At 44.3% G+C, this 26,465-nt stretch overlaps 2 protein-coding genes across 9 annotated transcripts in view; one reads left to right on the plus strand and one right to left on the minus strand.

Moving 5' to 3' along the window:
• lrba (LPS responsive beige-like anchor protein) overlaps positions 1-26,465 on the minus strand; it is a 218,787-nt gene that overhangs the window by 83,077 nt on the left and 109,245 nt on the right. For 4 of the 8 annotated variants that reach the window (XM_034291052.1, XM_034291048.1, XM_034291053.1 and 1 more), the window contains exons 38-41: positions 14,456-14,580; positions 13,953-13,970; positions 7,700-7,843; positions 5,407-5,543 (exon numbers count right to left, since the gene is read on the minus strand). In XM_034291052.1, coding sequence (XP_034146943.1) covers positions 5,407-5,543; positions 7,700-7,843; positions 13,953-13,970; positions 14,456-14,580 — 424 coding nt within the window. The remainder of the gene's footprint in view (positions 1-5,406; positions 5,544-7,699; positions 7,844-13,952; positions 13,971-14,455; positions 14,581-26,465) is intronic. The other 4 variants (XM_034291054.1, XM_034291050.1, XM_034291055.1 and 1 more) reach the window with 1 other exon arrangement.
• Positions 1,713-3,707, plus strand: mab21l2 (mab-21-like 2). Its single transcript, XM_010888288.3, has one exon. It carries the CDS (start codon positions 2,290-2,292, stop codon positions 3,367-3,369), a length of 1,080 nt encoding a protein of 359 aa, XP_010886590.1. The 5' UTR covers positions 1,713-2,289; the 3' UTR covers positions 3,370-3,707.

The raw sequence follows: 26,465 nt of genomic DNA on the forward strand, positions 1-26,465 counted from the left end.
TTGTGTAAAGAATACTTCAACTGAAGTGGCTTAAATAAATATATATATTCGCCATTTTTGTCAAGGCCTACATCACTTCACTGTCTGAGGAGCCTTCTCACACCCCTGCCCACCACCCACCCCGTGCGTCTCGGAGCTGTGCCCACAAGGAGACCGTGATGGCTCCTTAAGTCATCTAACATGAAGTCTGGGGTGATAAGGGGACCTCAATTATAACCCCGGCCCGAGCGCAAACACTCTGTTCGTTCATTATTCATCATGAACAAAGTTCCGGACCCAATAAAGGGATGAACAGAAAAACAACTCGCATTGTTAGAAAACCATGCTTCAAAAACGGTTGTCGGCGACTATTTAGTGTTTTCAAAATACATTGGTGTTTCTAGAAAATGTATATATTCCAAGTATTGTAATAACAATATGAAAAGCATCAGGCGTTGTTTTTTTTTTCTTCTTAATTATGTATTATTAATTCATCATAGGCTAAATAAAATGAATGCAACAATTTTATAATACAACGATTCAACAGTCGTGAATAATAATATACTACAATGTTTTTAAAATACCAAAAGGTCTTGTGATCTCAATTAATATAACGGTCTATTTATTATTCATCACATCATACATGCACGTGCTAAACACGCACTGCAGGTGCGTACATAGGCTCCGTACAACCGTTTGCGGCCAAATTGTTGTAGTTTCTTAAATTGTGCCATAGCATGGAATGGGTCGAGAAATAGATAATAGGTTCAACTGGCCAAAATAATAATAGAGAAATTATTAACTATTTTACCATAGGGAAAACCCTAAACCTAATTTCGTTGAGGGGTTGTTGCCCTTATTCCGATATCAGTAAGAAATAATGTAATTACTGCTTATAATATATTGTCACAATACCCAGATCAATTACATACAGGCTTCACAAACTGCATTTCCTTTCAAATAAATATTCACAGAGGTTTGAAATGTGAACTATTCACTTCTAGCCTTTAGGCTAAATTGTAAGAATGTGGGGCGAAATTTAAATCAAGAAAACAAAATTATGTTTTTTCGAGGGGGAAAAAACAAAATAGTGTTGATTTAAATTCATAATATTAGAAATGTAGACTCAATGAATATTCGATTGATCTCGTTACTCCGATTATCACAAACCTAGTTGAACTGGCAGAATTACTAAGCCTGGAGCTTTCTATCAAAATTAGACCACAAAACATCGGACAAAAATAGCTTGAAATACCTACATTACCATTCGACTGCAAATCTGCAAAATCACGAGAAGTCAAATAGTGTAGGCTACTGCATAACCGCGGTATAGCAAAAACAAACCACGTAGCCTACAGCCAGTAAGCACAGCCTGTAAGCAATTCAAACATTAGTAGGCCAACGCATGTTTACAATGTAATACCAAGCCTAATTAACTCCCAGAGCAAAAATAAAAAGTTCCAAATTGATTCCCTTCAAACACGAAGACGAAAATAAAATAAACACTTCCCTTGCCAAACACGCAGGTATCCAACGTCACTAATATTCCTTAAAAATGTCCATTAGGCATATCAAGTAGCCTACTTAAACAGCTGGCAATGGCTAAATAGGAAGTAAAGAGAGACAGTCAATAAAAAGAACGGGTATATGTTATATACGCTTCGTTGAATAGAGTGTGTATATGAAAAGGAACCGTTAATCTTTCCTACATCTCAACCTGGGAGCAGAGGCTCCTCGCGCAGGATGTTGGAGAGCGAAAGTGTTCCTCTCATGCCGGGGTGCCTGTCGGAGAAGGCTCCGATTGGCTGGCTGCACTGACAGCTCAACCGTTGATTGCAGGAGGAGAAGCCCGACCCCTTTCACTCTTCTAGGGGACCATTCATAAACTACACAAGTCCTGCTCGCACAGCTGAGTGTGGACAACAGCGGGCAAGGTATAGCAGAATAACGCGCAGGTTTCACGGTGCCACGGAACGGACAAGGAGAGATGAGTGGTCACGACCAGAGGTTTATCCTTTAGGGTCTGCAGGAGCGAGGACACAAACGGTATTATACACTGAGCCCACCCCATTTTGGGGCTGCCTACTGCATTTGAATTGGACTGAAATTTAGTAGCCTATTACGTTGCATCCCTATCCGTTTCCTCTCGACACTGTCTGACGTCCATCCGCTGTGAAAGCAACAAAAGTTTTATTATATAATTTTTTCATTGCTGGGGGAAGAGCGTTTTGCCTCTGGCTTTACCCGTAAGCATTGGATCCGTCAACGTACTGCGAATCTCCGGTGTACAGCCCGGACCTCTGCCCAAACATGATCGCGACGCAGGCGAAGCTGGTCTATCAGCTCAACAAATATTACAGCGAGAGATGCCAAACTCGAAAAGCGGCCATTGCAAAGACTATCCGGGAGGTATGTAAGGTGGTTTCGGACGTCCTGAAGGAGGTGGAGGTGCAGGAGCCCCGGTTCATCTCCTCCCTCAGTGAAATAGAGGCTCGTTTCGAGGGGATGGAGGTCATAGCCCCTAACGAATTTGAGGTGGTCCTCTACCTCAACCAGATGGGAGTGTTCAACTTTGTAGACGATGGTTCTCTGCCCGGTTGTGCCGTGCTGAAGCTGAGCGACGGCCGCAAAAGGAGCATGTCTCTCTGGGTCGAGTTCATCACTGCCTCGGGCTACCTCTCCGCCCGGAAGATTCGCTCACGGTTTCAGACTCTGGTAGCGCAAGCGGTGGATAAGTGCAGCTATCGCGACGTAGTAAAAATGGTTGCAGACACCAGCGAAGTGAAACTAAGGATTCGGGAGAGGTATGTGGTTCAGATTACCCCCGCGTTCAAGTGTACAGGGATATGGCCTAGGAGCGCAGCCCAGTGGCCCATGCCTCATATCCCCTGGCCTGGTCCTAACCGGGTGGCCGAGGTCAAGGCCGAGGGCTTTAACCTCCTATCCAAAGAGTGCTACTCGTTAACCGGGAAACAGAGCTCTGCTGAGAGCGACGCCTGGGTCCTGCAGTTCAGCGAGGCAGAGAACAGGCTCCTGATGGCTGGATGCAGGAAGAGATGCCTCTCAGTCCTGAAGACCCTCCGCGACCGTCATCTCGAGCTGCCAGGTCAGCCCCTGAACAACTACCACATGAAGACCCTGTTGCTGTACGAGTGCGAGAAACACCCAAGGGAGACCGACTGGGATGAGTCCTGCCTCGGGGACCGACTCAACGGAATTCTGCTCCAGCTCATCTCATGTTTGCAGTGCCGCAGATGCCCCCATTATTTCTTACCAAATTTGGACCTGTTTCAGGGGAAGCCCCACTCGGCCCTGGAAGCTGCTGCCAAGCAGACGTGGAGACTAGCGAGAGAAATACTCACTAATGCAAAAAGTTTGGACAAATTATAAACTGTCTACTTGTGATGCTATTGCTATTTAGGGCCGAGATTACATTTTGAGATTATGACACTTCAGAGTGGAGGAAGACGACGTGATCTTGGTTTCTCCGAGCAATGTGAAACAAATGTAAAACTAAAAACAAGCAAACAAAAAAAAACTTTTTACAATGGAGTGAAATGGAACATTGCAGAGAAAGTGAAGGTACATTTTAAGCTAATGTAATACTTTTTTGTTGTTTTGTTTTAAATGTTTTCACAAAGTGAAGAGACTTTTATTTAAAATTATATGCACAAAATCTTTAAGTGAAAGAATGAAAATGTAGCGTGCCAAGTTCAAATTTTTCATTATGTGACCTTAAACTGAAATGTTAATAAAAGTAAACAAATTACATTCAAACTTGGCCTTGTGTTTGTATATATGTTTTGAGAATTGGGATTATTTGAATCATAAACCCACAATTTAATGCACAATGCTTGTTAAAAGAGGATCGTGGAATCAATTCCTGCATGAAGCTAAACGCATGAGCTTCAAAAAGTTCAAACTTAATCCATGAGCTTTGTTCAATACACTTAAGCATACACATTGAAAACCTTGGGCCTTGATTATTTGCAGGATAAACCGAGGTTTGCATTATTAGGCATATCAAATAGGCCTACCATACATTAATTTTCGTCTTGGAATTATAAGGTTAGCTGACTATAATTATAAGTCGGCAATTTGAAGACGATTAATATATGTCTGCAGTCTAATCATATATTTAAATACATCGTATACATGTATCATGTTGTTGTACTGCCTATTCCGTAAAGACTTCACTTCCGCGAAAAAGAAAGACCACCACCAGAACATGTTAATATTGCACGAGGACAAATAGAAATACATCAACCACTTGTAGTGGGTCATGAATTCATCAGAACAGGCAATCGCTAAGTTCAGGTTAATTAATTTGACCTTTCAATATGACAAACCAAATTATTTCAAATGTAAATGTAATAGGTTTATTAAGATATCGGCAATTGGTATTATAGTTTTATTATTATTATAGTACCAGTCAACTGCACACACATGCAACTGTCAACTTGCCATGCGTGTCAATTTCAAGGCCTGATTAAATTATTTTCGCCATAGGATACTGAACAAAGTATGCTTAGTACAGTAGCATATTACACGTGATCCTCATGCCAGTCTTACTGCTAAACAGTTGAATACAAATCGAAAGAGGGCCTCGTAATTACTGTAGCCTGTTATTTCGAATATGCAAAATGATTCAAAGGCCTACATATCTCGAACTTCACAAGAAATGCATGCAATTTTAACTGACGATTTGACTCAACACAACTTTCCACAACACAGGCTAAGCAATAGGCCTACACAACATTCCAGATTCCTTGGCTACATTTCATTACTAAATAAAATACCGAAGTAAGAACGGCATGCAGGCCTAGTCTCTCTATATAAGGCCTAAAGGTTAGTTCACCGTAAATAAAAAAGAAAACATGGATTTAAATGAAAGCTTTTGATGTTTCAGCAGACTTCGTGCCTTTATACATATCTATATATATACATATATATCCTACAAATCTTATCTAACTTACCTATGGCAAACAGCCATTTGTATACATAAGTGATCTTACTGACTCGTGCCCTGCAAACAGCCAACAGCTTAAAATCCACTTTCACTGTACACACACAGAAGAAAAAAAAACCCCGCGTTATATCCAACACTCAATAACAGAGCACGATCTGCATTTTCATTATTCGACCTGTATTCGAGGTCGTTTAAACAGTCATCAGGAAATAGACACTAGAAAGCATAATCTTGCTTTCGTCTATGATCATTGGTGGAGTTACAAACATTCTTTGCTTTAAAGACTTCAATAAATTAGGCTACAGAAACAGCATGAATTGAAGGCTCCTGTCGTTGCCTACAGTAGGCCCAGGGAAGGACTGGGAGAAAGGACTGGGCCATTTTCAAAGCTCGTTTTACACAAGGCCAGTTGGCAGACCCGTGCTTTGGATCAATGGAAGTTAAAACCCCTCTCTTACCTTTGGATCGATCGCCTTAAAGCCGGCCTCTTCTTCATCCACCTCGAAGTACAGCTCAGATGCGGTGATAGACAGCGTTCCCTTCACTACCACAGCCGGGGCGACCAGCTGAGCACTGGTGCTCAGGTTAACAGGGCCTGGCAGATAGGGACCAACAACAACGCCGGTTTAGAAAGCAAACATTAGCGCACTTGACAAAAATCGTCCCCCTTTCCCAAGAAAACGGAGGCTTTTCAAAGGGCAACAGCATGTAAAAGTAAACACATAAACTCAACAAGGGCACGCGCGGACTTTGAACTCTATTTTGCCCTCTGAAAAGGCCACAACCATAACCTATAGAAAAGTATTACTTATGAGCGAAAATACTCGAAATGTGATAATATAATACACCATTTTATAATTGACATATAACAGCAATATAGCAATTTGCATTACTGACATACACTATTTTTTATGACTTGCATTATTACAATCTGTCAACTGTAATTATTAGGTTAAATATTTAGAAATAATGTATTTTTTAGATCGATTTAGATCTAAAATTGCGAAAAGATAAGAACTAACAAGAATCACCATGACCTGAACATTTCCTCTGTGCTTTGAGCTTACAAAGAGCGAAAGGTGGTTTGGCCCGCAGCGTAAAACAATCTCAGCATCCGTGCAACCCAAGAGAGCAGCCTTGTCAAGAAGTAGAATCAGCTGTCAATCAGACCCCATTGATTGCGGGCTGGAGCTACGTCTGTTTAATCTCTCATCAATCTTAATTTATGCCAGTATGACAATGAGAAGCCTGCTCCGGGGAGCGGCACCGCTAAGCTCCTGCCGCTCTCGCTACTCCGGCCCCGCTCTCCACATGTGCGGACGCATTGTATTTGCAGATGTGTGGTGCGGCAGAAAGAGGCTCAGAGCCCGGCTTGATTTCCCCAAAGCACCAGCGTCTATCACAGACGGATCGCGATGGAATAAACAGATATGTTCATTTGTTGTGGTCTCCCCCTCCCCTCCCACAGCCCTCCGAGCATTAGCATGAAATCCGTGGGTGAAATAACATTTTTTTTCAATCACTGCCATGGAAACATTCAATTACACCTGGTGATCAGACAGACAGCTGCCTGTACCGGGAGGCTGAGCCTCGTCGGTCGGTCCTTCTTGTCAGACCAGGAGATCCCCATGACAATTTCCACTTCATTTCAGAATCCATGTCACTTTATTAGGCAGGATCTCCCTATAATCCCAGTCTGGGCTCTGTATTTTATGTTATTGTGCGCATTTTCTAAGTCAGCAGTGAATGGATATGATGTTACAGTGAAAAGCCAAGTGGGGATGTGAGGATTATGTAGGATGCAATCCGATTAGTAACATAACTAAAATATAGGATTTCCAGGGGAAGGAAAGGAGTCACTAACATCCAGATGGGTTTGGCGTAACGGATTTAAAGTGATAAGAAATAAGACGGTTTTTGTTAACAGACCGTCGTTATGATCTGGCGGCTTAATAACATACACTGGCTAATATAAGAAACCTGCACAAAATAAAGAAGTGAAAATTAACATTTAAGATATTTTAGGTCCACAGTGCTATTCTAAAATGTGAAACATATTGCTGTCAGCACAACCTGGCGCGCCCGTGAACCCAGATGCATTCCGAGTTAAACCACGCCTGCTGTCAAAATATCTCCTCATCCGAACACACTGAATCTTCCTTTATATCAATGTTAGGCTAAATGAAACGTCAAAGTAAGGCCTCTAATTAGAAAGATAACATTGCGTCCAACAAACCTAAACAAAACGCACAGTTGACTTATTAAATTGCAGGCCTTTTCGCTTCCTCTCACCGATAAGAAAAAACAGTCTACCGTGTCACTACTATAAATAATATTTAACGAACTTGTTTGTCTATTTGGGTAGGCTACTGTACTATCATTTCAAGTCAAACAGAAATGTAGACGCTTTGCTTAGATATGCGTGAACTATGCTTGCCAATTGGAAATAATGTTTGTGCGTGTGTATTTACGCAGCTCCTCTCTAATGTGTAGGTTGAGAGAAAATGTGAAGCCAAAGCGATCAGAGGCGCCGGATGAGAGAGACTTGTCAGGGCTAATGGCAGGCGCTGAGGTGATCCCCCCTCATTAACCGTTTTGAGAGCCCGGTTATCCTGAATGCGCGCCTCAAAGTACCCGCAGACGCACGAGCAACGGAGACTGGAGACGCGCTAGGCCGAGGATTCGAGGACCCCCCCTCCCGCATTTGAAGCGCTCTGAGCCATGATCAAACGGACCAGATGCATGCGTTACCTGTTAGGTTCTCCAATTCTTTCTCCTCCAAGGATGACAGGGTGTCGTCGTCGCCATCCAACAATATCTCACTCTCGGAGTTCTGATTTCCCAGCGCGTGACTTCTGATGCACTGCTTACCTTTGAGGATATCTTCCTCAGGAGCTGAAAGAAGAACAGTATTTTAACCGCGATCAATACGCAGTTTTTAACCAATATCTTTTTCTGTACAGAGGTGAGTATACCTTTTGAAAATTAGCATTTACACAGAAAATAAATACACCGCTATAGGCTATCACTGAATACAGCTCTAATGTAGTTAATTGAATATATATATCCATGTTAAATTCATTAAAATATATATCATACAACTGAATATTCAACAAACATTTATTGAGTTAAATTGCCAATTTTTTCTTTCAAATAAATGCTTAGCCCTGAAGTTAAAAAATGGCTTTGGAATTAAATTGGCCAAAAATTACATGCTTTGACCAATTCGCTTTAATAAAACTGGTTGCATGCAATGACAGTGTAATGAATATATTAACCAACATACCTTGAAATAAAAAAAATATACTTGAAAAACACTACCATTTCGAACAGTATCCATTTTGCATTGTCTAACTCCCAAAAATTATGTATGAATGCAATAACTACACATTCAAAAACAAAAATTATTTATTGCTATAACATGCTTCATCAACACCGATATAACGAGTCTGCCAGCCGAACATCTAAACTAGATTACAAAACCATTAAAAGGAAAGTGGCAACCCTTTTCGAGTCCAAGTGTATGAATTTTCCCCGCATTATAAAACCAAAATGTCACGTTATCATAAACGCAATTGAAACAATAGAAATGTGAACCTGAGAAGCTCAGGGGTTACTGTGAACATGAAATATTACATTAACAAATCGGATAATCATCTTATCATAGAGAAAGCTATTTTTCAATGGTAGTCTGCCAGCGTCCCCAGATCTCAAGAGGTAGAAACTGAGGCCGGTTGGTACAAAGCCGTAGACATTGCAGTAACTTGTCATTATTTTAAAAACTGAATTGCAGTCTACTAATCGAATGGTCCAAATACCTTCTTTACTATTATTTTAGTGATACCCAGGTGCAAATAATTATATTTAAGTGCCTTTACTATGCAGAAACAACAAAGTATCACACCGACCAACAGTAAAAGACAAATTTAACTGGTAAAAAACAATTTGCTTGTGACCTTCTAAGCACTCAAAATAAAACAAAATACATATATACACTCAAATATACATATACACACACATATACACACACATATACATATACACACACATATACATATACACACACATATACATATACACACACATACATATACACACACATACACACATATATATATATATATATATATATATATATATATATAAATAATATGTCCCAACTCAATATCCAGAAACATGAGCCAAACATATCTCAAAAAAGCAAATGGCCCTCAAAAAGGTTTCTGCCTTCTCTTTTTGATTTCAACTGAACATGACTTTGAGGTTCCAAATGGATTATTTAAGAAAAATTGTAATCTGCAAACATTTACAGAAGGCAGCATTCCCCGTGGTGCATGGTAAAGATCCACAGACACACACAGCTGATCTACTGTAAATGGACTGGCAAGTCCTCCATCTATGTAAACAGAGTGGACGGGACAGCAGGGCCCACTTCCTTGAATCCACGTAACACGTAATACGCGCCCTAGGCGTGTGTGTGTGTGTGTGTGTGTGTGTTGTACTCAACAAACCCTGTTTCTATACACTCCAACCCCAACCCCATCCAGTGGCCCCTCTGCGCCACACAAATGTCCCTGAGCAAAATCACCCGAGGGGCTCGGACCCTAATATCATTCGCATTTTTCTCAGCCGTCCCACAAAAATCCACAGGCTCATTTCACTCTACGGACCCTAACAACATGTCAGAAAGGAGAAAGAGCCGTGAGGCTAAGAAAGAAGAGAGAGAGAGATTGTAAGAGCTGAGAAATCCCTTGTCATGGAAAATATGCAGCTCGCTGATATTTAGACTGGTCTTCCTGTAATTAAGTCTCCCCTGAGGATTCTTTAGTTAGCGGCACTGAAATTACTACCAGCTCTCTAATATATACCAGATGCTAGACTCTGTAGCATTTTCACACCGTGCAAGTGGACTTGTCGGACTGGACCGAGCAGGCTGGGACTAGTTGTTCCTGTCTGACAGAAGAGGGAGATGAAAAAGCCTGACGTGTGTATTTGAACTTCCGTACACACCGCCGTAAACAGGGCTAACCCTGGGCCGACCGCAACACTCACATTTTCTCCAGCACACGGACGTGAATGTGTCCCGTTGTGTCAGAACTGGGGGATTAAACACCGCTGCTACGACGACGACTAATACTACTATTATATAAATACTATGACTACCGCCACTGCTGGTTGTCTAACGTTGCTCTTAACGTCACTGCTGACAGACCTATTTTCATTTTATCCTTTATTAATCTGTTTCTTTGTCAATTGTGGAATTAAATGGTGTGCTGTGTTTCTAAAACTAGGAAACTGTCAGGCTAAAGACCGTTAACATTGTGAAAATACAGGCTTGGAGTTTTGACAAAGTGACACTTTTGCTACGTGCTGCTTTATATTACCTAAGACACAGAAAACAAAATATTTTAACATTTTCAGGAAACAAAAAATGGAATAAAACACCAGTACTTGTGACTGCAGTGACAGAGTCAACACTTGTCCATGTTTTATATACTTGTCCATGATAAAGCCTCAGTGAGTGAATATGTCTGATGTTTTGTGGCAATTTCCCTGACAAATACATCCGTTCCCTGAAAACCAATCCTCACGCATAACAAGTACCTGGACAATTCCTGAAACGAGCGGGAATGCCACATGAACAAAATGCCCATTAGGCCCCCGTCAACCAAACCATTCATCGAAATCGAGCACAGGGCACAAATGTGAGTAAAACTCATCAACGTTACACTTCTGAAGGCCACCATCATTCCCCTCTGCCAGAGGCTCCGAATTCAAACGCTCTGTCACGCGGTAAGTAAAGGCATGCTAAACTCGGGCCCTATCATTTCCCTACCTCCTGAGGTTAAAAATGCTCCTTCATATGCTAACTTCGCTAAAGCTCAAGGCATTCTCAGTCAAGAGAGCAATTAAATTGTCAGAATTAACAAATTTGTTTTTAACAAGACCATGGCTAGGAGCTGGAGTCATGAGGAGAGTATTGATCGGTTGAACAGAGACATTAGTCTTCAGGTATTTACTCAGCCACCTCTCCCCTGTGCTCCCTTCCAGACTCCCTTCACCCAGGGCAGGACCAAATCAATCCCCAGAAAAGATGGCTCTTTCCAGCCATAAATACATAACTAGCCCGCTCACAGACCCAAGAATCCAGACCTCTGCCCACGTCTTCAGGTCAGCCGGGCTTACGGAGTGGAAATGGCCCTCCAGATTCCTGGCCGGGTATGAATGGTCACGGTTGTGTCCAGTCTAAGGGTTGTTTCAGGGTCTGAACACAGGAATGTTTTCCTGTACATGTTACCGTTTTCCCTCTTTTTAAGATTCCGTTCAGGATAGGGTTTGCTTTCCTGATACACGCAGGCTGAGATAAGCCGTGGGACTGGCAACAAAGTGGTTTTTAATTAGAACGAAAAAGGGTCTACTCTACGACCGGCCTGAACGCAACCGACGCTCGCTCCCGGATGTCTCATGACTCGATGAGTGTTGCATTCACTACACTAGTAGCTGGAAATAATGTCCGAAGTAGATGTGATCACGCGCTAAATGTTTTCATTGGGGGGACGAAGGGGGGTTCTCTAGCTAGGGCTGTCTCCATTTTCTGTTTCATCTGATCAGAATAATCACAGCCAGATATGACCCCCTGAGCTCCATTCGAAAACCTCACAATGCCATACGTGACTTGAGCTGCACTTCCGTGACAAATGTTGGGTCAGCAGGAACAACAGAAAAGGTGACATCAGAAAACGGGACGCTGCAGTCAAGCCTCAACGTCGAAGAGTTATTTTAATGATATATTTTTTTCCCCATACGCAGCCGGGTTATGTGTGTGTGTAGTGTGTGTGTGTGGGTGTAGTGTGTGTGTGTGTGTAGTGTGTGTGCAGCCAACGGGGCAATATTCTGTTGGGTTAATATACCCCACCCTACCGTGAATGGTCGGCTGGCTATTTTTACTAGTTTTGACTTTTAAAGCCAAATACACACTATGTCAAGTCCCCTTGTGCCCAGGGAATAGATGCAGGGCATATCCAGACCACTGTGAATCCAACGTTTGTGATTAAGCCCGCTACTTGCAAAGTCACTTGGATTCAGTATAGAGGATAACAGTATGTCATGTATTGATGGCTCAAGGGCTGTGGGCCTTCATCGTCTGTTTGTCCCCCGCAACATCTACCTCCATGGAGGGGAAAGAGAGAATGGCAGAATTGGACAGATACCGAGAGACACAGGGAGTCAGAAAGAGGGAGTGAGTCAGAGACAGGGAGTCAGAAAGAGGGAGTGAGTCAGAGACAGGGAGTCAGAAAGAGGGAGGGAGTCAGAAAGAGGGAGGGAGTCAGAAAGAGGGAGGGAGTCAGAAAGAGGGAGGGAGTCAGAGACAAGAAGTCAGAAAGAGGGAGGGACAGAGGGAGTCAGAGAGAAGCACCAGGGTTCCCTGGGTCCTCCCACCCCTACAACTGGCTCTCCGCATCACGACCAGCACACAGTTCCTCCCCCTCCGGCCAGACCCACGAGGATGCTGGGATAGCCAGGCGCTTATTGCTTTTAGATCACATTCTTATTGACTTCTGTCACACGGGTCGTTTGTCAAGAGGACTGATGTCACGTTTGGGGGGGGGGGGGCGGTTCTACCTCCATCCCTGTGACATATTAGAGACATTTTCGTCCCAGAAATGGGCCTTTACTGGGAAGTGCAATAGGTTAAGCCAGTAAAACCGGCAGGCCTGGAACAGATCGGTTGCTGATGGCAAAGCCTGGTGCAACTGGGAATGGCAGCATACTGTCTTTAGTGTCTTAGCAGAAACTAGAGATTAGGGGCTCCTCCAGGGAGCACAGGACTCTGGCTCGAATGCACCAGCACATGTTGTGTCAAATGGCCAGAGAACGAGGTCAATGACTAACACCCCTTTTCACACTTAGTGACCACCAGAAATGCACTGTACAGGTTCTGACATTTACATTAACCATTTTGCCATTTAGCAAACGGTTTTACCAGAGTGGTTTAGAGGCACAGTTCTGGATAAATGCCTTGCTCAAAGGCGCAAGAATTGAACAAGCTATCTTTCGGCATTGATGGATCAAAACATAATTATTCAGGAATGAGAACTTGCTTCACTTACAATTCAGAAAATAGTTCAATAAAAATCTGCCAACAGAATTGTTCTTAAACCAAGCAAACGGTCAGAAAATGATCAATTGAAACCCAATTTCAATGCTAGAGGAAATGGTAATCAATGGTGTTTGTTCTATTGGCACTTCAGTGTTCGAGGTTAAACAACAGCATCGATGTGGTCGTTTCCTTTTTAACACAACACTTGAGAGACTTGTCCAGCTTTGTCTCTAGAACTCTAGGGCTTGCCTGGGTTCCTCATAGCAGCAAATATTACACAAAGTTTAATCAATGGTCCTTAGAATGATCTTTGGAAAATAATAAATTTCACCTCAACTAATTAACCCTCCCCATACACCTTTAAAAGGTGCATTTATGGCCTGGATGTAGATTTATCTTTGTTTGGAGACCTTTAGGCATTTAAGATATGACATCATAACAAAACAGGTTCATTAATGGACATCAGATTAGTTACCTGTCTCTCTTTAAGAACACAGACAACATGATCTCTCTGAAATCTGAATTAAAGGGCGATTTAGCTGGTGTTTTTTAAGTACAAGAATTAGTGTGAATTCTTTACAAGATACCATGATTTCACAATAAAAGCAGGGAATGTAATTATGGAAGAAAGATAGCTGGAGTGGGTTACTGGCTCAGATCATTGATATTCAGTTGGAATACACTGTGGCTTAATTTTATATATAGCGAGAAAAATTGTGCAGCGAAGAGATTAATTGCTGTGTATAAAAACACAAAAAATACATGAATTAAACATTAGAGAAAAATAAAAGACACAAAAAAATAATAATAACAAAGCAATTATAATGCATAGTGGGGAGATGGAGAGAAAACAAACCAAGGCCTTAATGCTTGAACGCCCAGGAGGCTTGACCTGATACTTACCATTAATACCAGTCACCACTGCCACGCAGGAGGAAAGAAAGAGACAGACAATTCACATTTCTGCCACAGAACTTCATGCCATCTCAGAAATTATAACAGCAGAAAAAGTAAACCAATTCCACAGTAAAGGTCTGGGGATCCAGAGAGGGAGAGTGTGTGTGTGTGTGACAAAGTGTTTGAGGGTCAACTGGCACATTACTTATTAACACAGCTTCCTCTAATGGGAAGGCCAATTAGTCAGTTAACTGCGTGAACTATTTAATTTAAATGAGGGTGTGTTTTATCTCTATTTGTTTTTACGATGAAACATACGCGGCCTGGGTAGAGCACCCCTCTATAGCCGTGTCCCTGTCACCACAGGGGAGGACAGACACACGTGCGACCGACTGACCGTGTCCCTGCCACCACAGGGGAGGACAGACACACGTGCACGGACGACCGACTGACCGTGTCCCTGCCACCACAGGGGAGGACAGACACACGTGCACGGACGACCGACTGACCGTGTTCCGCCGCGGCTTTGAGCGTGGCCTCGGAGTGCGTGGATCCGAAGGGGTTCCGCACGAAACGCCGGCGCCGTCTCAAGTCGTCTTCCCAGTAGTCCAGGCGCCAGAACTCCCGAGGACGGCTGCGGGGGAACAGGGGTGAGCACATGTGTTAGCAATTACAGAGCAGCGTGGTAGGAGCCCGCAGCCCCGGTCGCGCAGAGCGCAGCGCGGCGAGACCGGACCGGCGGGCGCAGCGGCATAAAGCCGGCCTTGTTTGGCTGTGCAGCCGCGTTCAACGCACGCACGCGCTTTAAAAAACATGCCCTTGAAAACAGCGGTATCACCTCCGCTAAGGTGCTTCTCACGACTTTCTCTGCTTGCCCCCTCCCCCTCCCTCTCCCCCTCCCCCTCCCTCCGAGGAAGGTGAGAGGAGCCCTAAATACATCACAGAGGAGCCACTGACGGAGTGATCAGTTCCCCCTCACTCTGGTGGCATGTGCTCCCCATTCCAGGCTCATTTCGGACCCAGCAGGGCTCCAGCCTCCCAGTGTCCCGGTATCAGACGAGCGACTGGGGCTAGTTGCACCGGGAAAAGGCCATTACCAGTGATGGGGGGGGGGGGCGGCAACATTACCAATATTAATCAATGTCCACAGGCCTCTGTCATTTTTCTTCCCAATTTGCACCTCCTCCTTTACCCGGGCCTGGTCAGCAGTAAATCACTCGGATGAAGTCCGCGACCCGAACAGCTCCCTCATTCCCTTTGGGCTCTGGTCCAAAGTAGGGCAGTAAGTAGGGACTAGGGTTCCATCTGGGACTCGGGGCCTTTGAAAGTGTGGACTTTTAATGAAGAGTCCCAACCAGCAGGCGGCATTGCATTGTGTAGGTACAGGCAATAATAAAATATGATGCTATTTAGAACTCAAAGGGATTTAATAAAAAAATAATAATAATAAGCTTTTAAAATATTCATTACCTTCTGAAGTCTCCTGAGGCACAAAAACCCAGCACTGGGAAACACATTCCTGCCCATCATTAGAGAACAAGCCGCTCATTTGCCAAACCAAATTACACCAGTTGTTCCACATTACGACCGTTACGAAGGAAGGGCTTTTCGGCATTTAAAAATGGAAACAACGGACGCACAAACCTAGATTTAACTCGGTAGAGGGGAAAACCCATTTTCTGTGCACTTGGAAAGCCGTGTTGGGTTGAATCGAGGTTCACACTGCATTTACTAAGCGATGAGGGAAAAACAAGGCATCGAAGCCAAGAGCAGGTGTGCATTTTGGGTTTTCCAGAGGTTGCATTAGTGTTACATTTAGGTTGGTGTAGAGCGAATAGCTCTAGCAGTGTCTCCAAACCGATCACCGTGCATTGATTTAGTGAAGCATGGCGAGATGCTTCATGGTGTTAGGAGTCTTAGTCCACTGTGGTCTTTGAAAAGTGTGAATCGGATTTATTGTTCAACGGGGCCTATATGGCCCCTGTCTACATAAATCAGGATAATAGCAATATAAGCTCCCTTAGGATACACACTTCGTTTATGTCTGGATATTTCACTGACCACGTGCAATGTGTTAATCCAACAACGCACAATATTGAAACAGATAGAAATATTGTTTTATATTAACAAGTTTTAACATATTAACAAGAGTTGTTTGCAGCGCAAAGAGGGAAAAGAAAACAGGATATAAACAGCAGCACAATGCTGGAAATATCCCCAGTCACCGACTTAGGGGCCCCAAAAACCAACCCCGGGGCCCTGAACACCATCCCTGGGGCCCTGAACACCAACCCCGGGGGCCCTGAACACCATCCCTGGGGCCCCAGAACACCACCTGGACATTGATGTTGGGTCTTGTAGCAGTTGAGTGGAATGTCGCGTCAGAGGGGATACGAGAGTGTTTGTGCACAAACGTACTACGCGTGCGTGTGTGTGTTCTTGCTAGTTTATGTGATTTGCTCCTGAAAGCTGCTCTAGCCTGGAGCCCAGGACTCCTTACAAATCCTCAGGCCAACAGCAATGATCACACTCTAAAAGGGGACAGGCATTACACAAGAAAATAAATACAGTTTCAAGCCAGGCGCTTTAATACTTCCCACGCCTGGGCTAATGAAAGACATTAATTACTTGATGTATCCGGAGATAGAAAAACCTCACTGTTTATACCTCTTCTTTCATATTCTTTGTCTTTTACTCTCCCTAATTCTCTCTCCTCTTTCTCCTCCTCTCCAAGTGCCTGGTCTTTTCAGAAGAGAGATAGAGAAAGGCTCCGTGGCTCCACGCCTTGTGTAAAGGCACTGCATTAAGGCAGTCAAAAAGCAAAGCATTTGGGAACAGCAGATAGCAGCACACAACTATTAAATATTCCACAGAACTATCTAAAGCCCACAAAGATAAGATTGCAAAGATGTTGCAGGAAAAAATATATTTGGGTTCTAATGACATGGAACAGCAGTTAATCTTTGTGCGGTTTTCAGAGCTAATTTTCAGTTTGCAAAACATGGCGCTTGCAATGGCAAGGAAGGGAAAAGCATGAAAACGAATGCTTCAGACAAGACTGTGTCTTCTAAACGACCAAAGTGTTAAAAGAACTGGCAATGAGGGAGCAGCAGAGTTGGAGGACATGGCAAAAGACAGTCCAAAATGTCTCCGTTGTGCAGATTACTTTGAGGGGAAATGAAAACCTACAACTGTGTTTCTTCAACCAGCTGTTGAGAGCTTGGCGTTAGCGTGTGAAAGAGGTGAACACTTCCTAAATACCGTTGTGAGGTCGATCTGCTTGTTTCTCCACATCTACACACGCGTGCGTGCGTTCGTGCGTTCGTTTGTGGCTGGGGTGGGTGGGGGATTGCTGTGTCTCTCCAGCCAACAGCCTGCCTGTGCAGGGGCTGATTTCCCTCCTGTCACAAATAGACCAGGATGTGGAGGTGCATGATAGCCTCCCTAGCAAATGGCCACTTCATCATCCTGCCTCACATAGCATTCATCTAGGAAAATGATTATCAAACTGGTGTCGTAGAGACACGGGCGCGCACACGCACACGCGCACACACACACACACACACACACACTTTATTCTCCTACAAGGAGGTTTCCCTCACATTCATCAGATGAATGTCCTCCGCCGGCGTGAGCTGGAGTAATTAGTCACAGCGTTCCGGAACGATCTCCACCACTCATGATGGGTCGGCCGCGTCAGGGGCCCACAATGGGACTTCTAATAAAAGGCCCTGGAAGTCCGTCCGCCCCGGTACCTTGCTGCCGCCAATCAATCCCCTGCGGAGATCGCAGCAGAGGCAACACACACTGCCTGCGCGTGTCTGTGTGTGTGTTCACGTGTGCGAACGCTGAGTGTTTCCACAAAGATGATAAATTATTCACAGCTCATCCATCCTGCAAAGGGCGGGGCTGGCAGAATTACGGCGGCGCTCATTCTTCAGCACGGCAACAATTAAAATCACAAAAGGCCAGCGCCACGGCGCGTTACCCACAAACCACTTGTGTAATTAGTAATTAGTTTACTCATAAAGGCCTAGCTCGTTATGGCCTGCAGGGACGGGCCTGTTGTCTTAAATGGAGTGTGTATGTGGGCGTGCGCGCGTTTGTGCAAGTGTATGTGTGGGTTTCATACAGGTACAATGCTTTGCAGAAGCATTCTAATCCCTGACAAATTATCGAATTTTACTGAATTTCAAACAGCACATTAAAATGTAGTATTTTATGACACGAACACTCAAAATCAATTGTTGAAAAGTAAGACTGGTTTTAGGTGGGGAAATATTTTTTTAAGAAAATCTAAAATACTGATATATGTTGCTCACATAAGCATTCAACCCCTACACATTTATGTTAGGGAGAGGCACCCTCCACTGGAATAAAAGCATTCTGTTAAGTATTTACCAGCTTGGCACACAGTATCAGAGTGATTTTCGCACAATCTTCTTGGGATGTTCAGGTTGGTTGAACAAAGCTTGAAAACCGCACTTTTCAAATAGAGACAAATTCTCAGCAGGACTGATATCAAGTTTTTATTGTTTGTTTGCGCTTAAGCTAATCTAACTTCCTGGTAACTTTTGTTTTTTAGCAGACTGAACAGATTCTCTTGCAGTATTCCCTACATTTTGCTCCATCCATTCTTCCTTAGGTTGTAACAAGATGCCCTGTCCCTGCTGATGAAAAGCATCCCCACAGCATGATGCTGCCACCACCATACTTTGTCATCACTCATGTTTTCCAGCGGTACTTTTGGAATTATGATGCCACTTTCCAGGCCAGTTTTATCCAGAGCTTTTGATATGATTGACCGGTGTAACATAATTCCCCTTCCAGCCACTGAACTCTGCATCTCCTTTAATGTGATTTCTGGCTCCTGTGTGGTTTCAGCACTGCATTTTGAGGGGAAGGGCATTTTTTCTAGGCAGTGGGAGTGATGCAGTTTCTGCTTCCTGATTATTGACCAAACTGTGCTCCCTGGGAAATGTAAACATTGTTTACCCTTTTCTAATCTACGCATTTTCATTGAACTATTTTTAACATCTGTATAATTCTCTTTGGTCTTAATTTGTATCCACATAAATGAGAGAACAACTTTAACGTATGGAGGCCAATAGTACAGTCTTCATTAGGGCAATTTCTTTTATCTGTGTTAACTGGGAGCTTCCACAGCAAAAGAGCTGAATACTTATGCAAGCAACATATTTCAGTTCTCTATGTTTTTCACCAACTTAAAACCAATGTCACCTTACAGTAAGTAATCAAGTGTTAAAACATTATCAGAGAAAAAGACAGGATACAATATGCAATTCAGTAAAATCTGAGAATTTGGCAAGGGTTAGAACACATTTACAAGGCATGTGGTTGTTCATGTATGTGTTTGTACAGCTTGTGAAGAAATACTTAACATATTACTGCACTCCTCTGAATCTGTTTAACATAAATCACATTGCCAAAAAGAAGACATGTATGTATGTATGTATGTATGTATGTATGTATGTATGTATGTGAAGTAATAAAAAATTTTTTTTATAGGGCATACTATTCTTTGGATGCATTTTTGGATCAGAGGTAGGAAAAGTCAGTTTACTAATATTAGCAGACCAATAGCAATCCAAGGATCTCTTCTGATACTGAGCATCTCACATTATTCATTTTACTAGATTTGTGTGCATGTTGCATCTTTGGTAATGACTAAGTGGGTGAAATTAAAACAAACACTTCCATGCGCAGTAAACTGAAATCCATGGTAGCATCAACAGAAATAAATATGTGCAACCTGTGACCCTTTAAAATAGATCTGAACCACTAAATTGTCTGCTTGCATCAAAACAGGACACTGTTCAAGTGCACTTGGCACAGGGAGGACTACATAATAAACCAACAGTTTAATTATAGCAGTGTACAGAAGTCCATGGCCCAGTGAGGGCCAGCTTCAGGCTCACCGTTAATCAGTGGCCTGGTCGGAGACACAACAAACAGCCACAACTTAAGCCTGACTTCTGGTCCAGGCTTCTGCTGCAGAACACCAGAGGACCAAGATCGTAAATGGGTCGTAAATTAGAGAGAGATGAGCAGCGAAAAGATGCATTTGGGGATAACACAGAGAATGTCCCAGTTTGGGCCGGAGGTCTGCCTCCGTTCTCGTGTCTACATTGTGCTAAAGAGGAGAAACCTGGACTGGATTCAGTCAAACAGCACTGAAAAGGTCCCGCTGTCCTTTCTGGTCCGTTTCCGTGTGTCTTACTTCGGACACGTAAAATAACATTATTCGTTGACGAATGTGGTTCAAGGTGACAAATATCCATAGAGAGGGTCTGTTTTTGTTAGCCAGAACACCATGGCAAAACTGAGAACGCACGCTCACTGTTGCTATGAACCTAAATTCTAGAGAATCACCAAGAAGCTATTGACGTTTTGTGTTTATCAACGACACTTAGGTATGACGGTAATGACTAAAATACCATTACTAATGTGTAATTAATAGTTCTTCAGCACGTCAATACATTCAGTCCAGTTATATTGACTTTGGTTCGACATACTAAAAGGTTCACAGCTTCGAGACGTATACATAAAGAGAACACACACACTGACTTTGAAACACACTATCTACTCAAGTGTAGAGGACAAAGACATTAACCTCAATTAATTATTTTTTGACAAATAAATAAATGAGAATTTAAGTTGGCTTTGTATGAGAGCCATATCGCTTATCTGGGGCCTCTCAAAGCTGGTGCACGGGCAGTTAAAACATGGTAATAGATTCTCTCTGGAAGCCACTGAAACTTTGATAGCACTCTTATTTCAATGCCCAAATTGTTCTTTTTCTGACAAGGACAAACGATAGTCATCCATCAAGATCCAATCAGATCCCGCCAAGCAGGAGCAGGCTGCATTGCCCAACCAACAATCTCAGGTTCTTAAATGCTATTTGCGTGGTCTTCACCGTTTATTTTTTTCCCGGAATTACATTAGGAATGGTGAAACGTCACGGATTGCCGGGCCATTTACACCCATGGCGAAATTAACTTTTGTGAAAAATGATTGTTAAGCTGAGATGAGTGGAAGGGGGGTGAATATGTGTGCTGATATTGCCGTGTGGAGGGGTTCATTTCAGGCTGGAGATTATGCAAATTGTTCTCTGTGACCTATATCATTACAAACGGACATGTGAGGTACAGCATGTCTTTCATACATCACCACAAAGCGGGACAAACAGTCATTAATAACCCCATAGACGCCATTCATTTGGGTACAGTCACTAGGATTTTATATATGCAGAGGTGGTGAGACTTCTCGCTCTGCTTTTTTTTATTTTTTATTATTAATGCAAGGAGACTCATTGACAGCTCCTCAAATTGCTCAAGCGGCGCCACTATCGCGGAGAGATCATTTCTTACGATTTGCATAAGCCATGTGTTTATAAGAAACCGAGAGGGGACGGACGAAGGATTTGTCATACGACGGCAGCACAAGAGCCCCTTCTCTTTGTCAAGCGGTGTCAGACGCGGGATCTAGCGGCGGCTCTGGCTCCAAATTAAAACGAAAGGGGCCTTGCTGTGGAAAAAGGGGCGTGGTCAGGTCTCGCCTTAAGCGTTAAGGGATGTGCTACACAGGCGTTAATGCGTGTCCCAGTCAAATGAAGTACCCCAAAACAGACTATATCCATGCATTGTATGTAAATCCAGCCCACCTAATGCTGTTGCGCTGTTGTTTGTGCTCCACAAAGGTGACTTTGGGGTCACGGTGCCCCCCCCCCCACCCCGCTTCGGTAGACTTGTACGTTTCATCATCAGACGACTCTGATCGTTCCTTTTCATCTCTGACTACAACGGACCTGAATATGAATTTGTGCCACAGCTGATGAGTCCGTGATTGGGGTGCTGTAATGGAAATATATTCTGAGGACGCTTTGGCGATGAACACGCGAAGCGATTCAGATTAAAACCTGCATGATGGTGTACCCGACAACATTTTTTTTTTTTACTCATTACAAAACCTGGCAATTAAATAAGTACCATCGTGCTCCAGGACTCGGTCATCAGACGGCCGTGCCAACGGCACCGGGCAACAACGCCGATATCCACCACATTCAGCCCAAACCATCGACTGCCGGAGACTTTCATGATCCCGGGATGAAACCCAAACGGGAGCAGCTAACTACGAACAACAGAGGGAAGGGCGGAAGGGATATGACATTACTCTTCTATAACAGCACCGGGATCCAAGCACTCCCACGGGGTGGGCACGCAAGAGGCTGCAGACGCATTGCCACACACAAACACACACACACACACACACACCAAAATGAAAAATGCTAATATAGTCCTAATTGCAGACGGGCTCAATACCCCCCCCCCCCCCCCCAACACACACACTCACGCCCAATTAGCAGCAATTAAGCTCGGTGTACATTCTGCAACAATGGCTGGGGAAATGGCAGACTAATTATATTGTGCTTCCTGGAGAAGGTGTGGAGATTTAGAGCAGCAGCCTGGGTGGAAAAATAGGCAGTAAATATGAGCAAATTTGCTTGTTTGTTTCGATCTCTCGCATGCTAGGAAACCCTTTTGACTACATTTTATTTTATTACCAAATAAAAGTGTATTATATATATACACACACTCACCTAAAGGATTATTAGAAACACCATACTAATACGGTGTTTGACCCCCTTTCGCCTTCAGAACTGCCTTAATTCTACGTGGCACTGATTCAACAAGGTGCTGAAAGCATTCTTTAGAAATGTTGGCCCATATTGATAGGATAGCATCTTGCAGTTGATGGAGATTTGTGGGATGCACATCCAGGGCACAAAGCTCCCGTTCCACCACATCCCAAATATGCTCTGTTGGGTTGAGATCTGGTGACTGTGGGGGCCATTTCAGTACAGTGAACTCATTGTCATGTTCAAGAAACCAATTTGAAATGATTCAAGCTTTGTGACATGGTGCATTATCCTGCTGGAAGTAGCCATCAGAGGATGGGTACATGGTGGTCATAAAGGGATGGACATGGTCAGAAACAATGCTCAGGTAGGCCGTGGCATTTAAACAATGCCCAATTGGCACTAAGGGGCCTGAAGTGTGCCAAGAAAACATCCCCCACACCATTACACCACCACCACCAGCCTGCACAGTGGTAACAAGGCATTATGGATCCATGTTCTCATTCTGTTTATGCCAAATTCTGACTCTACCATCTGAATGTCTCAACAGAAATCGAGACTCATCAGACCAGGCAACATTCTTCCAGTCTTCAACTGTCCAATTTTGGTGAGCTCATGCAAATTGTAGCCTCTTTTTCCTATTTGTAGTGGAGATGAGTGGTACCCAGCGGGGTCTTCTGCTGTTGTAGCCCATCCGTCTTAAGGTTGTGCGTGTTGTGGCTTCACAAAGGCTTTGCTGCATACTTCGGTTGTAACGAGTGGTTATTTCAGTCAAAGTTGCTCTTCTATCAGCTTGAATCAGTCGGCCCATTTTCCTCTGACCTCTAGCATCAACAAGGCATTTTCGCCCACAGGACTGCCGCAAACTGGATGTTTTTCCCTTTTCACACCATTCTTTGTAAACCCTAGAAATGGTTGCGCGTGAAAATCCCAGTAACTGAGCAGATTGTGAAATACTCAGACCGGCCCGTCTGGCACCAACAACCATGCCACGCTCAAAATGGCTTAAATCACCTTTCTTTCCCATTCTGACATTCAGTTGGGAGTTCAGGAGATTGTCTTGACCAGGACCACACCCCTAAATGCATTGAAGCAACTGCCATGTGATTGGCTGATTAGATAATTGCATTAATGAGAAATTGAACAGGTGTTCCTAATAATCCTTTAGGTGAGTGTATATCTATATATATATATATATATTTTTTTTTTTTATATATATATATCAAGCTAAATATGATACAATTCAGGAGAGGTTTATCTACAAACACAGCCAAGAAGATGCATGTGCTCGCTGGTCTGGTACAGTCTGTGTTCTAGATGAGGCATCACATTTTTTATGTTAAGGTTTTGACAACATGCATTTAGGCATATCTATCACTGCTGCTCAGTAATGAAGGAGCCCATGTCCACTGGAGCTCAATTGCATAATTCGGTCATTATCAGGGGTCTCCTGATAGTCTTGTGACCTCTACCCTTCAACGCTGAACTTGAATGTGGTGACAAATCTAAACGGGCACAGAGCAGCTCCGAACACACAATGTGCGGAATCTGAAGAAAGGCCCGTCCTCATTTGGCATTGGGAAAATCTCAGGAGGTTTTGAGATCTGTCAAAGACTCCATTTCTAGTATCAACACAGTCAGGCAGGGAGACAGGCAGGCAGGGAGACAGGCAGGCAGGGAGACCAATAAGGAGAAAGGTAGGCAGACAGGCAGAAAAACAGACAGGGTGACAAATAAGCAGGCAGTCCGACTGACGGAGACATACAGGCAGGCAGACATGTCTAGGGGACAGACACCCAGCGAGAGAGACAGACGGACACGCAGCGAGAGAGACAGACGGACACGCAGCGAGAGAGACAGACGGACACGCAGCGAGAGAGACAGACGGACACGCAGCGAGAGAGACAGACAGACACGCAGCGAGAGAGACAGACAGACACGCAGCGAGAGAGACAGACAGACACGCAGCGAGAGAGACAGACAGACAGACACGCAGCGAGAGAGACAGACAGACAGACACGCAGCGAGAGAGAAAGACAGACAGACACGCAGCGAGAGAGAAAGACAGACAGACACGCAGCGAGAGAGACAGACAGACAGACACGCAGCGAGAGAGACAGACAGACAGACACGCAGCGAGAGAGACAGACAGACAGACACGCAGCGAGAGAGACAGACAGACACGCAGCGAGAGAGACAGACAGACAGACACGCAGCGAGAGAGACAGACAGACACGCAGCGAGAGAGACAGACAGACACGCAGCGAGAGAGACAGACAGACACGCAGCGAGAGAGACAGACGGACAGACACGCAGAGAGACAGACAGACAGACACGCAGAGAGAGAGACAGACAGACATGCAGAGAGAGAGACAGACGGACAGACACGCAGAGAGACAGACAGACAGACACGCAGAGAGAGAGACAGACAGACACGCAGAGAGAGAGACAGACAGACAGACACGCAGAGAGAGAGACAGACAGACACGCAGAGAGAGAGAGACAGGCGGGGCAGACCATGAAATCTCGAACCCCGTAAGCGGCGCAATCCAGAGTCCCCTCCTCTGCCTGTGTTAAGGTGACGCCGGGCTGTGACAGGCTCATCTAACTCGGCTGTCCGGCGAATTCGTCAGCCACCCACGCCCATTACACAGCACTTATGGCACAACGACTGTGTGCACGCCGCCTAATCATGTCAAGTGCTGCACTTCATGGGCTTGGAGAGAGACAGAAAACCAGAGGATGTCGAGGGGGTGGTCGAGGGGGCGGTGACGGTGGGCACTCACCCTTCATCAAACAACCACACGAGCAGTGGGGGGGGGGGCGCCCGGCGTTACAGGGAGCCACCGCCGGAGCCGACGCACACATGGCGGAAACATTATGCAATATCAGAAGGGGCACTCCCGGCATATGATCACAGAATTGAAATTGCCAAGCAGCCCCACCCCGCCCACCCCCCCAACAAAGAAAAGTAATTTCGCCCTTGTCTGAAAGTGACTGTGCCCTGTGTGAATGACATGCCCGGTCCACCCGACCGAAATGAGGTTCAGGGGTGCAGCAGGGAAGGGACACGCACTGTTCTCTCTTAAACAGGATAGAATCAACTGGCGGTCTTATTTTGCCTTCCAAATCAATGACTGGTTTACAAAGCAGGGCCTTTCAGCAAGGTGGAGATTTCAAGTGGACAGTCATCCATCCATCCAGTGTGGCTCTTTAAATATTTTTACAACCCCCCCCCCCCCCCGTGTTAGCTGTTCTCCTGTAGGTGGCGCTGTTCTGGAACCAGAGAACCACTGAAGAAGATTAAAGTAAATCCAACAGGCAGATTGGAACCTGGAGGTCACGGTGTAAAGGATGGCTGCCCTCCGCCTCCACCTCCCCTCTATTGTCCAGTATTTTATGAGCCCTTTTCTGCTTCCGCTGCAGAAGAAAGCCATTGGATCCCGAAGATAAAAGCGGATTTTTTGGTAAATGGTGGAAGTGTTGAAATAAACGACCGTCTGTGGCCTGTGTGTAATTACAGTGGCCAGGAGAGCACCAATCTATCACCCGTAGGGAGGGGGGGGAGGGGGGGGGGGGTCAGACACCCACACAGCGAAAACAGGTTAGTCAAAGGAGATAGCCTCTTGACTAACTACTGGACCTTGAACAATCGATACTCCCCAGATATTGCATCCCGGGAGGATGGAGAGCGTGATAGAGAATGGAAGGGGAAAAAAAAGAACGTTAAAAACTTGCCCGTTGGCTTTTCATTGCGATATTGATCAGGGCCATCTTATGGTGACCTGGCTCGGCCAAAGCCATATACTTCCTTAAGGGTATATGGAACACATAAATCTGGAGAGTGGCTACATAAA

The sequence above is a fragment of the Esox lucius genome, chromosome 25, assembly GCF_011004845.1.
Source record: "Esox lucius isolate fEsoLuc1 chromosome 25, fEsoLuc1.pri, whole genome shotgun sequence".
NCBI classification, from domain to species: Eukaryota; Metazoa; Chordata; class Actinopteri; order Esociformes; family Esocidae; genus Esox; species Esox lucius.